Source organism: Aythya fuligula, chromosome 14 (assembly GCF_009819795.1).
Source record: "Aythya fuligula isolate bAytFul2 chromosome 14, bAytFul2.pri, whole genome shotgun sequence".
NCBI classification, from domain to species: domain Eukaryota; kingdom Metazoa; phylum Chordata; class Aves; order Anseriformes; family Anatidae; genus Aythya; species Aythya fuligula.
The window spans coordinates 11,137,660-11,151,509 of record NC_045572.1 but is presented as its reverse complement, the minus strand read 5'-3'; the positions used below and the strand labels follow the sequence as shown (position 1 = coordinate 11,151,509).

General features: G+C 59.0%; 1 protein-coding gene across 1 annotated transcript; it reads left to right on the top strand.

Moving 5' to 3' along the window:
* The first annotated feature begins 894 nt into the window (after positions 1 to 894).
* Positions 895 to 10,518, top strand: HRH2 (histamine receptor H2). The gene is made up of 3 exons (XM_032197016.1): positions 895 to 964; positions 5,895 to 7,408; positions 10,458 to 10,518. Exons 2-3 carry the CDS (start codon positions 6,297 to 6,299, stop codon positions 10,474 to 10,476), a joined length of 1,131 nt encoding a protein of 376 aa, XP_032052907.1. The 5' UTR covers positions 895 to 964; positions 5,895 to 6,296; the 3' UTR covers positions 10,477 to 10,518.
* The last annotated feature ends 3,332 nt before the right edge of the window (positions 10,519 to 13,850 follow it).

The following is a 13,850-nucleotide window of genomic DNA, read 5'->3' as shown; positions in this document are numbered from 1 at the left end:
TGCTCACCCCAGCCACGTGGAGCCATCGGGATGGCCAGGCTTGGCCAGAGCTCTTCTGCCAGCCCAGCCCTAGGGCAAGAGCTAAAAGGGGAAGTAGCTCCTTGCACAGCTGTCCCAGCAGTTAATATTTGCACAAGGCTTTGAAACCCATAAAAGAAATATATGAGAAGCAGGAAAGGCTGCCACTGCCTGTTTGTCACTTGGCATGCCCCCCGCAGCCCTCCGAGTGGCACGTGCAGGGGACAGTTTCCACCAGTTTGGTGCAGCCCCGAGGGCAGCACCCAGCCTGGAGCATCCCTGCTGCTGGCCACGCTCTTGGAGCCTCTGTCAGGCACTGGCAGGGCAGCATGGGCTCCTCCTGCTGCTTCAAGTCTGCAGGTTTCTGCCCCTTTTTCCTTTTCTTTTCCCCATGCAACCAGAGAGCCTTGACACCCCTGACACCCCTCAGCCAGAGAGCCCTGCAGCCTCTGAAGCACCTCAGACACCCAAGCTTCAGGCTCGGATGTGTTTGGGGGCTCACACTAAACACAAAACCAGCTCTACGCCAAGACCCACAACATCAGACCTCCAGCAGCAAGCAAGCTCCTGTCTGCAATGGGGAGCAGCTCAAGGGGCTGCTCGAGGGACATCAGCAGGCACCCAGTGCCTTGCTGGGCCTGGCACGGCTCAGGGGAGCCCCACACACTGCGTGCCCGCAACACGACTCCTTTCAGCATTTCAAATTTTGCCGGATGATAACCTCGACGTCTGAGTTCAAGGCTGTGATCCCACCCCCTTGTGATCTGACTCATGTTGCAGTCAGCGCGCTGCCTGGATATTGGTAGGCGAGGAGGAGGAGGGAGGGCAGCAGGCAGCCCCAGCTCGCACACGCGCTGCTCCCTGCACAAACCAAGCCACGCACGCCGGGGGAAACTTGGGGCTCCCACCTGCTCCAGGGGCTGCGGGAAACCGGCGCCGTTCCCAGGTAAAGCTTTGCCTGCTTCTTTTTCCTCGTGGTTGTTAGCTGGTGAATGGCTTTCTAGGTGAGAACTCGGAGGGGTCGGTGGGTCGGGATGTGCTGGGCACCCCCTGCTTGGCTCAGAGCGTGAGGCCGGTGCCGCTCCTCACCTTCGTGCTGTCCCCTCACACTGCCCTGAGCAGAGGGCAGTTTGGGGACTTCTGCTGGTGGGGACCAACAAAACAAAAACTATCGGGCATTGATAGTTTTTGTTCTTGATAGTTCTTTAGTTCTTGATAGTTCAAGACCTCTTGAAGAGAAGGGTCTTGGGTACAGCATTCCTGGGGTGCAGAGGCAGCGCTCTGCCCGGCAGGAGTGAAGCATCTCGCCCCAGAAACCTCCCCACAAGGTTTGCTCCTAAACCAACTTCTTGCACCTAAGCCAGTCCTTCCAGTGTCTCCACTGGTATCTGGGACTGGTCACCAGGCACAGGAGGGGGGTGTTGTCCTCAGGACTCCAACCCAGCCGTGGGTTTGGGGCAGCAGGCTGGATGTGGGATCTCTGCCATGACTCGTGCAGCTAGAAGCACATCCAGGAGCCCGGCACCCTTGTTTTCAGTTTCACCTCTCTCCTGCAGTCACCACAGAGCAAACTTTTCAAGCGCTGCCTGCTCTCTGCCCATTTCCGCATAACCCTTGGTGCTCTCTGCATTCAGAGGGCCCAAACACCCTCGCCCACGGATCCCCTGCCCTCCGGGGGGGACAGGACAGAGGGCTGGGAGCGTGGTGGGGAGGGGGATCGTGTCCTGCCTCCCCAGCCCCTCTGCTCACACCGTAGGCAGCAAGTTCTGCTGTGCATCAGTCAGGTTTCAGGCTGGGACGGGGTAGAGAGAGCAACAGGCAGCAGAGGGAACTGAGGAGCAGGGATAAAAGTGCTGGGGGTGCTGCCAGGTGGGACCCCCCTGCCTGTCCCCCAGCCCCAGGGGTGCAGAGGGGCTGGAAAAGGACCCAGCCACAGCTGGCATGTGCCCATCAGAGCGTGGGTGCACAGAGGGCAGGGGGAGATGGAGATAAGGGGGCCAGGGATGTTCCAGGGGTAAAACCACAAGTGTGGGCGTTGGGAGGAGCACAGCCCTTCCAAAAGGGTGCTCTGACAAACCAGAAACAACCCCACACCCTCAGTGAGCCCCCGCAGACAGCATGACAAGCTGGCTTCCGCGGCACCCTCACCTTGCCTTCGAGCCACGCTTCTGGGGAATTTGGGTTTCCCCCATTTGTGAGACAGGTTCACGGCTCCGGCACAGGGTGGGAACAGCCCTTTGGCAGCTCCCAGCCCTGCCTGCTCCCCACCACCAAACCTCAAACATCCTCCTTAACCCAGCAGAAATCCCCCCCGCCCTGCCATGCAGCCCTGCCAGAAGCACCTCTCAGTGTACCCAGCTGTTTAATCTCTTGATTAAACACTCGAGCACCATTCTGGAAAAAGTCATGATGCCATGCTGCGAGCTCCGTGGGGCCGGGGAATTTGCTTTGCTCCTAAGTGACTTGTGCCAGCGCCCTGCTCGGACACACACCAACAGAAGGCAGGGACTTTTCGGGTCTGAGGGACCTGGAAACGCTCCCCACAACAGGCTGCCATGCCCAGGCACTCGCCAAGCACTCCCTCCTGCCCATCTATCTGCTTTCAACCTAAGCTTTTAACAGATTTGCAATGAACCTTTTAAGGCAGAAGTAGAACCACATGAATGGAGAGCAGCAAACATATTACCGATGCTGTCCCATTAGCCTCACTGCAAAAGCGCACAGAGAGCTGGAACAAACAGCGCCAAAGGAAGGGCTGCTGAGATGAATGGCAGGGGGAGCAGAGGAAGGGAAAGTGCAAGAGAAATTTCCCATAGATAAATCACAGCCTCCTCCCCGGAGGAGATAGTTTATATTTTAAATGCAGTGGGTCAGTCGTACATGGGCTTCCACAGAGCACAAAATAACCCTTCGGGCAGGAGGCAGGAATTACTACCAGGACTGTGAGGAGGTTAAACTGGCTAATGGGGAAGGCGGTAGGACGTTGCAACAGGAGGATCAGTAGTGCTCTGGGGAAGGCTGTTAATAGAGTTCCTTAAACATTAGTCTAGAGATGGAATTTATTTAATGGTTATCCTTAGTGGTCTTGGCTCAGAAAATGGAAGCCCTTCAAGAAAATGCACTAGTGAGATGCCTGGGAGAACTTTTGAACCAGGCAGGGGACTTGAAGTGCTGCAGGAGAAGAACCAAAGGACCCAAAGATCAACAGAAACAAAATGGGCTGGCACAAATTCATACACTTAGGGACTGGGAGCAGCCAAAATAGCACAGGAGAAGTACCAGGCTTTTAGGGAACCCTAGGATGTCTGTAGGAAAATGGCTGCAGCCTGACCAGGTCTCGCAGCAGCGATAGCATCCATCAGAGCCCCAGCACCGCTGGGAAAGGCACTACAGGGACAACCAGCAGCGATGCCTTCCTCTGCTCCCTCGCTGGCTGGAGGGAGATTTTTGTCCACGAGCACATCCAGGCCGTGCTAATGGAGACAGTCAGGTAGGTGTAAAACCTGCCGATGAGACAGGGCCGGCAGGGTGTGATTTATGCAGCCCATTGCTAGAAGGGCTGCCATGGGAAACGGCCACCCTGGGCGTACATTGAGGAGAACATAAATTCACCCTGCTGAAATACAACGGGAACTGAGGACCCGCATGTTGGATGAAGCTGAGCAGACAGAGTGGCAGAGGGACAGTGCTGCAGGAGAGCAACCCGAGCTGGGTGCTTCACCCTGGGCATTGTGCACCTCTCCCACCCCCTTCCCCAGCTCAGGTTTTGCCTTTCGAGCACCGTGCCAGGACCCAGCCCATGGTGCTGCATCCTGCATCCGCCCCACGAGTCCTGCCCCAGCCCGTGGAGGAGCAAAGGCTCCTGGCAGCTCCGTGGGGATGCTCCACCCCGTGGCTCAGCAGCTCCATATCACACTTGGAAATGCTTCCTACTCCCTGCCCAAGAAAAATAAAGTGTCTGCTTCTCACCCCGAGCTAATCAGAGAAGCAATAAGAAACAAAACTGTTGGTGACCCGGTCTGCAGGATCAGCAGCGCTGCCTGTACGAGGGGATTTGAAACACAGGGGAAGGAGCAGACCATGCCATGAGGGTCTCGGCAGCATAACCAGGCTCCCTGGCCCACAGTTGGGGTGACCCTAGCCACCAGGCAGGCTCACCACGGTGGGTGCTGAGCCCCCTGCACAGCCCCCGTGAGCCGGCAGCAGGAGCAGGCTGTTGGTGTGCGGTGGAGCAGCCACGGAGGAGGCTGCGATCCACCCACGGCATTTTCTAAGCGTGCTACTCCCCCTATAATTTATCCTGCCATTTCCAGCGCGTTAGGAGTAATGAAAAAACATCCCTTTCTCTTGGAAATACCCTTCTCCGCGAACAACCTGTTCTCCTGGCTGCCAGCAGCAAGCCGGCAGCGCTCGGCTCGTTCCCCGCTCCCTTTGTGCGCGAACAAAGAGCTTGCTGCGGAGAGAGCCCGCGCTGCAGGGAGGCAAGGAAACGCTCTGCACGCCGCCACCACGGCTGAAAGCACCACATCCAGCTCCCAGCGGGCTTCACCCCAGCACCCAAATTCCCAAGACCCCCCCCATCTGGCACCAGGCTCGCTCCATGCAGCAGGAGGCATCCCACGGGCCGGTTCATCACTTCACACTCACTCCTAATTCCCTTCGAAGCAGCAGGGCTGCAGGTGTCACCTCCGATCCCCACGTGGCTCCCGGCAATCAGCACTTATTTACCCTGGCACTCGCTCCCAGATGCTCCCTGCCTTGGCTCGCTTGCCTTTAACCTTGAGTCAAAGGCACACATCAATTGAAGAGCAGCCCAGCCCGCTCCGTGCCATTATCTTTTTCTTGACAAGTGAGCATGTTATAATCTCACCAGCGGCCTCTCCCAGGACCTCCTCTCTCCTGGAGTCTCTTCACTTTGCCCCATCTCTGCACCCTGCAGAAAACCAGCCCCTTCCTCCCCAGCCTGCTCCCAGCCCCTCTTGCTGATCCCTGCAGTGTTTTGTTTTTTCCTCTGAGCCCCTTCCCGACACTCTCGCTGCTTGCCATCAGCAAAGAGCCAGGAGCCCTGTGAACCTATAGCGACAAGGTCCTGGAGAGCACCCTAACGGGTTGCTGAAAGCCCTCGTGCAGGTTAGAGGGGTTTGTTGTGTGCTTTCTGCCCTTGGAGAAAAAAAAAAAAAATAGCTTTTCATTATTTATATCCAGGCAGAAAGTAATCATAAAAAGCAAACCTGCAAGGGCTGCTCCCCACTCTGAACCCCTGCCCCACAGCAGGAGCTTCATCCAAGCACTCCCTGAAGCTCTTGGCTGCTTTCAGCCACCGTTAGGAGCAGCTGATGGAGCTGGCAGAGCCTCCTCAGCCAGCTCCTGCCCGGGTGTCAGATCGCTCAGAGGGGCTCCCTGCTCCCCCCAGGACCCCAAATGGAGAGAGCAGGGATCTGTGCTCCAGGATGCTCGAGTCAGCACAGCTGCTGACAGCAGGGACCAGCACGAGGCACGGGACACTTCAAAGCCCAGTTACAGGCACAGATCAGCTGTGGAGCTTCATAAACCATGCAGCAATGACTAATTTTACTAGGTTGCATAATTGAAGCGTGCTGCTTTCTCAGGAAAACTCTTTCCTCTGTTCTTCCTGGCCCCCTTTTTACCACCAGCCTGTAGGGACTCATTTCCTCAGAAACCCCTGTCCTTCGCTCACCATCGCTACGCTACGTGGGTGCCCCAGGGCTGGGCAGTGTCCCCAGCTGCCAAGGGATTCTCTGGTTCAGGTCTAAATGGTCTGAAATGCCCAGGGAGGCACAGATGCCCTATTTCTGGAGGGGCTGGTGATGGGAATCTCAAGGGACCATTGCCCTTACTTGATGCTTTCTTTGCAGGTTGTCCTCAAGAAGTAGTGAAGCTCTGTCCCTGCAGAGCACTGCCAGCCACCATCTCCAGCCCGAGCACACAATGAGGCAGGTGTGAGACCCAATGGGACCCAACCTCACCGAGGAGAGGTGAAGAAGGCAGCTGAGACCCACCAGCAGCTGCTGCAGGGGATCAGCTCCAGCACCAGATGAGCCACTTGGCAGCAGCAAGTCGCAGGGCCATGGCTTTCCTAGACCACGACACTCCCAGCAGACAAGGCTGAACACGTGAAGATGACTGCAGTGTTCTCCGAGTCACTGCAGGCCCAAAATTGGCTTGGAAAAGGGCTCTAGGGCTGCCTGGTAGAGGCTCACTCCAAGCACCCGCAGAGCCAGGTGAGAGCAGGACCGCTCCATCCATGCGACCGCACCATGGATCCGTGTAACAACGTCACAGACGCTACAAAACCCATGAGCTTCCCCCTGCAGCTGCTGGTCGGCTCCTTCCTCACCATCCTCATCGTGTTCACCCTCTGCGGCAACATCGTCGTCTGCCTGGCCGTCACCCTGGACCGCCGGCTCCGCAGCCTGACCAACTGCATCATCGTCTCCTTGGCCATCACCGACCTGCTGCTGGCCCTCCTGGTGCTGCCCTTCTCCGCCTTCTACGAGCTCACCCACGAGTGGCCCTTCGGCAGCACCCTGTGCAACATCTACTCCAGCCTGGACGTCATGCTGTGCACGGCCTCCATCCTCAACCTCTTCATGATCAGCCTGGACCGCTACTTCGCCGTCACCACCCCGCTGCGCTACAGGCAGGTGGTCACCCCCTCCCGGGTGGCCGTGGGCTTGGTCATCATCTGGGCGGTTTCCTTGATGGTCTCCTTCCTGCCCATCCACCTGGGCTGGAACACCAACGGGACGGCCGTGCAGAACACCACCCCCAACTGCACCAAAACGTGCGATCTGGAGGTTAACCCCATCTACGGGCTGGTGGACGCCCTGCTCACCTTCTACATCCCTCTGGTCATCATGTGCGTCACCTACTACCGGATATTCAAGATAGCGAGGGAGCAAGCCAAGAGGATTAACCACACCTGGTGCTGCAGCAGCAACAGCCCCATGCCACCCATGGTGAAGGAGCACAAAGCCACCGTGACGCTGGCGGTGGTGCTGGGCGCCTTCGTGGTGTGCTGGTTCCCCTATTTCACCGTGTTCACGTACCGAGGGGTGTGGGGGAACAACAGCGTCAAAGGAGCACCCATGTCCATCGTCCTCTGGCTGGGCTACGCCAACTCGGCGCTGAACCCCATCCTCTACGGCACGCTCAACAGGGATTTTCGGGTGGCCTACCAGCACTTGCTGCACTGCTGGAGGACGGGGGGAGCCAGGAGCTCCTGCCTGTCACCCCCCCAGAAGGGGCGGCCCAGGGGCAGGAACTGCAGGCAGGGCCCCAACAGGCAGGAGGGGCAGGAGGGGAAAAGCCTGAAGCTGGAGATCAGGAACGGGAAGGGGACCTCGCTGGTTGACGGAGCCCTCCAGAGGTAAGAGCCTTCTCACCCACAGCACCCTGGTGGTCGGTCCGTCCCTGGGAGGAGGGCAGGGGTAGGGACCTCATTTTCTAGACCTTCATTTAGCCTGCAAGTCATTAAGCACCGAGCTGGATGCCCCAGCAACAGGTCCTTGCCCAGGCACCCCTTGCTCTTTACAACCCAGCACCAGTGGGGGCCCTGCCTCCATCCGTGCTGGTGGCCCAGGTTCAGCTACGCCAGGTGGCTGGGCACCACCATGATCACAAAGCATCCCTGGCTTCTCTGGGTAATGGGGACCACTTTGCCATCAGAATTTGCTAACAAACACAACACGGGGGTGTAGCTGTTATTTACAGCTGCTCCCAGGAGCTGGCCATGCCCTGCTCTCTGGGGGCAGGCCGCTGGCACGGCCACGGGCACTGGGGAAATGTCGCTGCCTGTCACAGCGGGGACAAGGGGGTGTTGTCCCCAGGGCGCAGAGTGTCAGGGCACCTGTGGTCACGCTGTGAGTCCCTGCAGGAGCAGAGCTCTGGGTCCCCATCCTGCCTCTGCGGGTTCCCCTCTCGGCTCCAACACGCGCCCCAGCGTCGCGGCTCTGGGTCAGCATCAGCAGCGAGCTCAGCCAACAGCAAGTTCCATTCCCATCTCTGGAAAGAAGCAAGAATAACCAAAATTAGGTTGGCAACGGTTTTAGGAATGCAAACAACCACCCAAAACTGAAGCCAAAAATTCACCCATAACCACCCTGAGCCCAACAACCCTGGGGCACATCCTGGTAGGGTACAGTCAAGGAGAAGACAGGCTTGATGTGGGTGTGCTCCGTGGTATCCCACATCCCCAAGAGGTCAGCCTGCACCTCCTTCACCTCCCCTGAGCATAAGGAGAGCAGGGACATGTGCTGTCTGCTGCCATGCAAGCTGCTGCTCCCAGGTTTTAATCTAACCTCTAGGCAGTGCCTGATAATTCTCCGATAGCCCAGAAACTTTCCATCCTGCAGATAAGCTCTCCTTTCATTCCCTGTCCTCAACATGCCCGCAGAGAAGCTGTGCTCGTGCACGTGCCCTTGGTTCTGTCCCCAAAACGGGCTCTGAAGCCATGGGAAGGAGAACGTGGGGAGGTGAGGCAGAGGACAAAGCCACACAAGAGGCTCAGCCCCCATCACACTTCCCTGCATGCTCAGGCAGGGCTTGACCAGAGGCAGAGGAAGCTGCCCCAGGAGACACAGCAGGACGGAGGAGCCAGAACAAATGCAAACTGCAACTCTTCTTCACTTTCCAAGTCAATAATAAAGAGTGGAGAGGGACAACATTTAGCAAACACGGTTGCAGGTGTATATCAAAACATGCACCTGGCGTGGTAGCAGTGTTTCTGCAGACACACCAAAAGGGCTGTGCTGTTTACACAAACAGAAGCGCAGCTCCCGGACAAACTGGGAGCTTGCACAATGGGGCTCTGCAAGAGGAGGACCTTGATAAGCCACAGGGAGACAGAAGAGTGCAGGGAAAGCAATTAGCAAGAGGAACAGCCATCCAGGGGGGGTTCATCCTGGCAGGACCCCGGCCCACCAAGGGCAGGAGCACCTCGGTGCTCAGCAGATGTGCTGAACTGATGCAGATGATGCAGCACTGCCCCGGGAGCAGGTAATTGTGGAAGGAGAGCTGTGCTGCTCCGGCACAGCACCAGCTGGGGTTTTAGCTATTAACTGAGCATCTCTTGCAATGCAAAACACCAGCTGGTTCCTGCTCAGGAGTCATGGCCAGAAACCCAAGGGGACACCAGAGGACACCTCCAGCAGCCCAGACGGGGTCAGGGCAGCCCCAGAGAGGGCTGGGTCAGGCCCCACGACTTGCTCAGCGGTGCAGATCAGGCCCTTTCCTAACACTCAAGTAGATCTGAATGAGACCCATGAGAAAGAGCACCTCCCGTCCCCTTCCAGTGGGACAAGGAGATCTCTTTCCCATCTGGGCTTGCTCCCAGGGGAGCAGGACTTCGAGGGAAGCGGGTGAGCGGCAGCCAACGCTGCAGCAGTGCTCACAAGCAAGACCCAGGCACTGCAGCAAAGGGAGGGGGGAGACCCAAGCCCAGGGATGTTTCTTGACCTTTCTAAATCCAGAAAGCTCTTTCCCATACTACGCAGCACCACTGCTGTGGTTTCTGCTCGCAATCAGATAAAAGGTAGCTCGAGGGCTGAATGATCGGTTATTGCTTTTACTTTCTCTATTGCTTTTACTCATCTGCCTGGAAGTGATGCACCAAGGGCTGCGTGGGGCCCTCCAGCCTGTTCCCCAAAAGCCAGCACCACCAACACCGGGTGCTTGCCCTGCTGCTGGCAGGCAGCCGGGGTCCACCAGGGCTACCCGGTGGCCGCAGGAGCTCCCGGAGCAGCCAATTTCACCCCGAGCTCAAACCAATCTGGCTCCTCTCCTCTAGAGACATTAAGAGAGAAGGCCAACGTGAATCATTTCACAGCCCCATGAACCTCTCCAGATGAGAGCAGAGCTCGGAACGGCCACATGTGGTTATTCAGAGCAGAGGATTTTGAAATGCTGCCCTTCATAACAAAGTCCTTTCCTGTTATGAGGCACAAAGAAGAGACCAGCGAACAATAGTGGGAATCCTGGAGAAACACAGGCGGTCTCAGGGGTGTCAGGAACAGGGACGGGGACCGGCCCCAGCGCTTCCCTGGAAAACAAGAGGCCCCAGGCACAGCACAGCCACTGGCACAGGAGAAGTTTCTGTAGGTTGCGACCAGGTAGGGTGGAGCATGCAGGGCTGAGAGGGAACACAGCTGCTTCCCACCGTTCACTGACCAGGGAAGGAACTCACGTAAACCCAGTAAAGGAAAGCAGAGGAGCCAGTTCCATGGAAAAAGACCTGTCCCGGCCACCACGTCCTGCCCCGGGCTGCCCTTTCCAGGGGCAGAGCAGGACAGATCCCAGGCAGGCAGCGCCTGGTGGGCGTGCAGCAAAATCAGGAGCACTTCGGCTCATCCAGGCTGGCACTGACCCATCTGTTCTCCCTCTGTTCTTTGTGTCTTCATGTGCAATTTCAACCTTTCCAGTGCCAAAGCCTTGCCGTGAGTCTCAGCCAGCCTGCTGCCCTCAGACACACGTCTCCCAGCCTCTGCTCCTGGCTGCCCTCCTCCAGCATTCTGCAAGGCTGAAAGGACAAAGCTGGACTGTCCTCAGGGAGAGACTCGACGGCAGAGGCGAGGGCTATAGGGTGAGTACGGGGCTGGGGGTTCTGGAAGGGGCACACACTGCATTTTTTCAGGTCCAGGCATCCCACCCTGACGGCACGTGGGGCAGAGAGGGGCAACACCAGAGCCCACTTAGGAGCAGCGTTTGCTCCCAAGCCCAGGGGAGGTGGCCAGCGCTGTCCCTACCTCATCCCCCAGGTACCCTGGAGGTGTGGGGGCACAGAGCCATCCCGTAACACCCTCAGGCTGCCAGTTTCCCTGCCGGCTGCTGGGGAGCTGCCTCCGTGTGCGCTGCAGAGGCAGCTGCGCCCAGGCTGCAGGCTTCCAGCACGCTTCATTTTCATGCAAGCCTGCACCAGCGCCGCACAAATCACAGGCAGCTTTTGCAGGGACTCCGACCAGGCCCCCGAGGCAGGGAGCTGCTGCCAGGCATTGCCACTTTCCCCAGCAGTGCCAAGCTGGAGGACGTGGTCATTCGCCACCACGCGTGGGGATGCCTCCGAGCTGCCCAGAGCCACTCGGCGCAGCCCTTCTCGGGAAGGGCCAGGCAAGGACACCCCGACCTTCACACGCTCCCTCAAACACTGCGTGCTGATAACGTGGGTTCTCCTGTATTGACTGAGCCCTGGGGGCAAAAAGTAAATCACCTGCACGCTGCAGGCTGGGTGAGCACGTCTCAGAGAACTACTGATCCAAGCCAAGGGCATGCTGATGACCCCGTGCATGGGTCTCCACGGGGGTGGGGGTTCCTGGGTGTGATGTTGGGATGCCAGCATGGCTCAGCAGCAGGTCGCAGCTCCCCAGGGTCACATCACCGCTGTCCCCAGCCCAAAAGCAGGGAGCAGTGTGAGCCTTGCGTCAGCAGGGGCAGAGGGAAAACCAATTCCTGTTTTACTGCTTCATGCTTTCCCTCCGCGCCACACACACCTTCCGAAAGTGAACGACGTTCACTTTCCATGAGGCAGAGGCAAAACACCAGCTTCCCCCAAGACATCACCAGCCCAATCAGCAGAGTGAAGCAATGTCAATCTAGGGAGAGGTTTGCAGATCTGAGGTCCTGGCGTGACCACAGATTTCCTCTCAGTGACACAGGGGTGGAGACAGGAAACATCACCCCATGCTGGGGACACATCGGAAAGGGTCCCCAGCAGGACCCACATGAAACCACACAGCACCCACCTGCACCATCAGGGACAGGCAGCAGCCAGGAGCAGAGCACCGCTCACACTAGGGGACACCTTCAGGGTCACTTTGACCCAGTTATTTGCAGAGGTGACGATCCAGCCACTGCTGGCTGGCCGTTGCAGAGGGGAAGAGCAGGCAGAGAAAGCCACGAAGCAAAGCTCTGCTACTCAGCAGGGTGTCAAACGAGGTGACCTGGGCAACGGGAGCCTGCTGAGCCCTGCCCCACCAGCAGCACTCGCTGTACACAGCGCTGAGAGCATCCTCACAGCACCACGCCGCGTCCCTCCCAGCCGCACAGCGTGCTTAATGCAGCCCCCCTTAGGCTGGGGAGCAGGAAAATGGAACAAGGGAACCACCCACACCCTGCACCTCCTCTGAACCCCCTCTGTTCCCCTGCAGGATCCCTGTGCTGGCACGTGGCACTCGCTCCCTCCCCAAACACTACCGAGGAGGCCTCTGCCTGCCCCAGTTTCTTCCCAGGAGGACGGTGTGCTTGAAGAGCCACGAGAAGAGCTGCAGAAGAGCCTCTCCCTGCACCGGCAGGGCCAGGACACCTCCAGCGTGGAGCCCCCCACCAGCAGGCAGCAGTGCCTGAGAGCCAGCACGTTCCCCCAGCAGGGCCGGCACGGAGAGGGGAGGGCACAGGGTGGGGAAAAGGGGTTTGGGCCACAGCCTTGGTGCCCTAAGGGCCACGTCCATCCCTCAGAGGGGTGGGTGACATGGCAGAAGGGCCACCGTGGTGGCTGCTGACAGCCAGGAGCACGGGACACCCAGACCCACAGCATCCTCGTGGGGTCAAACTGGAGTCCCACCTCGGGGGGAGGTTTTGGCGTTGTCAGGGCCATCACCGCTCCCCCTGCCAGCTTCACGTCCCCAGCCCCACCACAGGGAGAGGGGTCCCGGAGCCCCCTGTGCCACGGGGAGCCGCCGAGCAGCCGGGCTCCGTCCCCAGGCTCGGCGCTCCCCAATAGCTCAACACTAAGACTGCGAAGCCAGGATGTCTGCGACTGAGCCTGGGCAGAAGTCAGCGGTATAAAAACCTATTTAACTCGGAGGGAAAGTGAGATGGTTGATTTCTTCGGGCCAGAAGAGCCTCTCCATCCCCCGGCACCCCCCTGGCCCATCCATCCCCATCCCTCCGCCGGGCACACGCAGCACCGGGAGGGCAGCACCGGGAGGATGATCCCGGCTGGTCCCAGAGCCGGTGGGAAGGGAGGGGGACGGAGGGGGCCCGGCCCGCCGGGGGCGGTGCTGCAGCTCCGGGCCCCCCCCCCGTCGCGCCCCGGGGACCGGACCCGGCGGCAGCGCAGGCTCGGAGCTCCCCCTGCTTGCGGCCGGGGGCAGCCCGGCCCCGCTCCCGGCCGGGTCCCGGAGCTTTCCCGGGGGGGTCCCGGGTCGGGCTGAAGCCCCCCAGCCCCTCAGACCCCCAGCCTGGCTGGAGATGTTGCACCTCGATCCCCCTGCGAGACCAGCGCCCACCTCCCCCTTGCGCCTTTGCAATTAGCAAGCGGCTTGCAGAGAGCAAGGAGGGCTCGGGGAAGGGCTGCAGCCCCCCCAGCACCCAGCCCAGCCCGGCTCAGAGGGGTCCTGGGGGCGCTGAGCCCCACCAGGGTGGTGGCACCGTGCAGGGAAAAACCTGCATCAAGGTGACGGCCAAGCAGGCAGCGTCCCCTCCCCACTCCTCCCTGGGGCAGGGAGCTGCGACCCCCTTGGGGGGCTCAGGGTGGGCACCCCCAGCAGGGGAGATGTCGGGGTGCCAGCAGAAAGCAGCTCAGCACGCAGAGGACTCACCTCCTGCAGCACAGCAGCCAGGAGCAGGCCCCACAGCACCCCCACTTCACTCAGCCCAGGGAGGAAGGACTGGCAAGCACACGCACCCAAACCCCTGCCACCTATGATAACAATTAGGGACTTATTTAATTGCGAAAATAATTGCAATTGAAGTGTTTAATTACCATACTAAGCAGGAAGAGCCGCTCCCGACTGTTTCGGTAGCACTCCCGATCCATCAAACAAGGTTTGGGGTTGTTGGGTTTTGGTGTTTTTGTTTTTGGTTTTTTTTTTTTTTTT

What these genes read in the sequence shown, in the direction of transcription:
- HRH2 (XM_032197016.1), top strand. Translation starts at nt 6,297, where the DNA reads ATGGATCCGTGTAACAACGTCACAGACGCTACAAAACCCATGAGCTTC.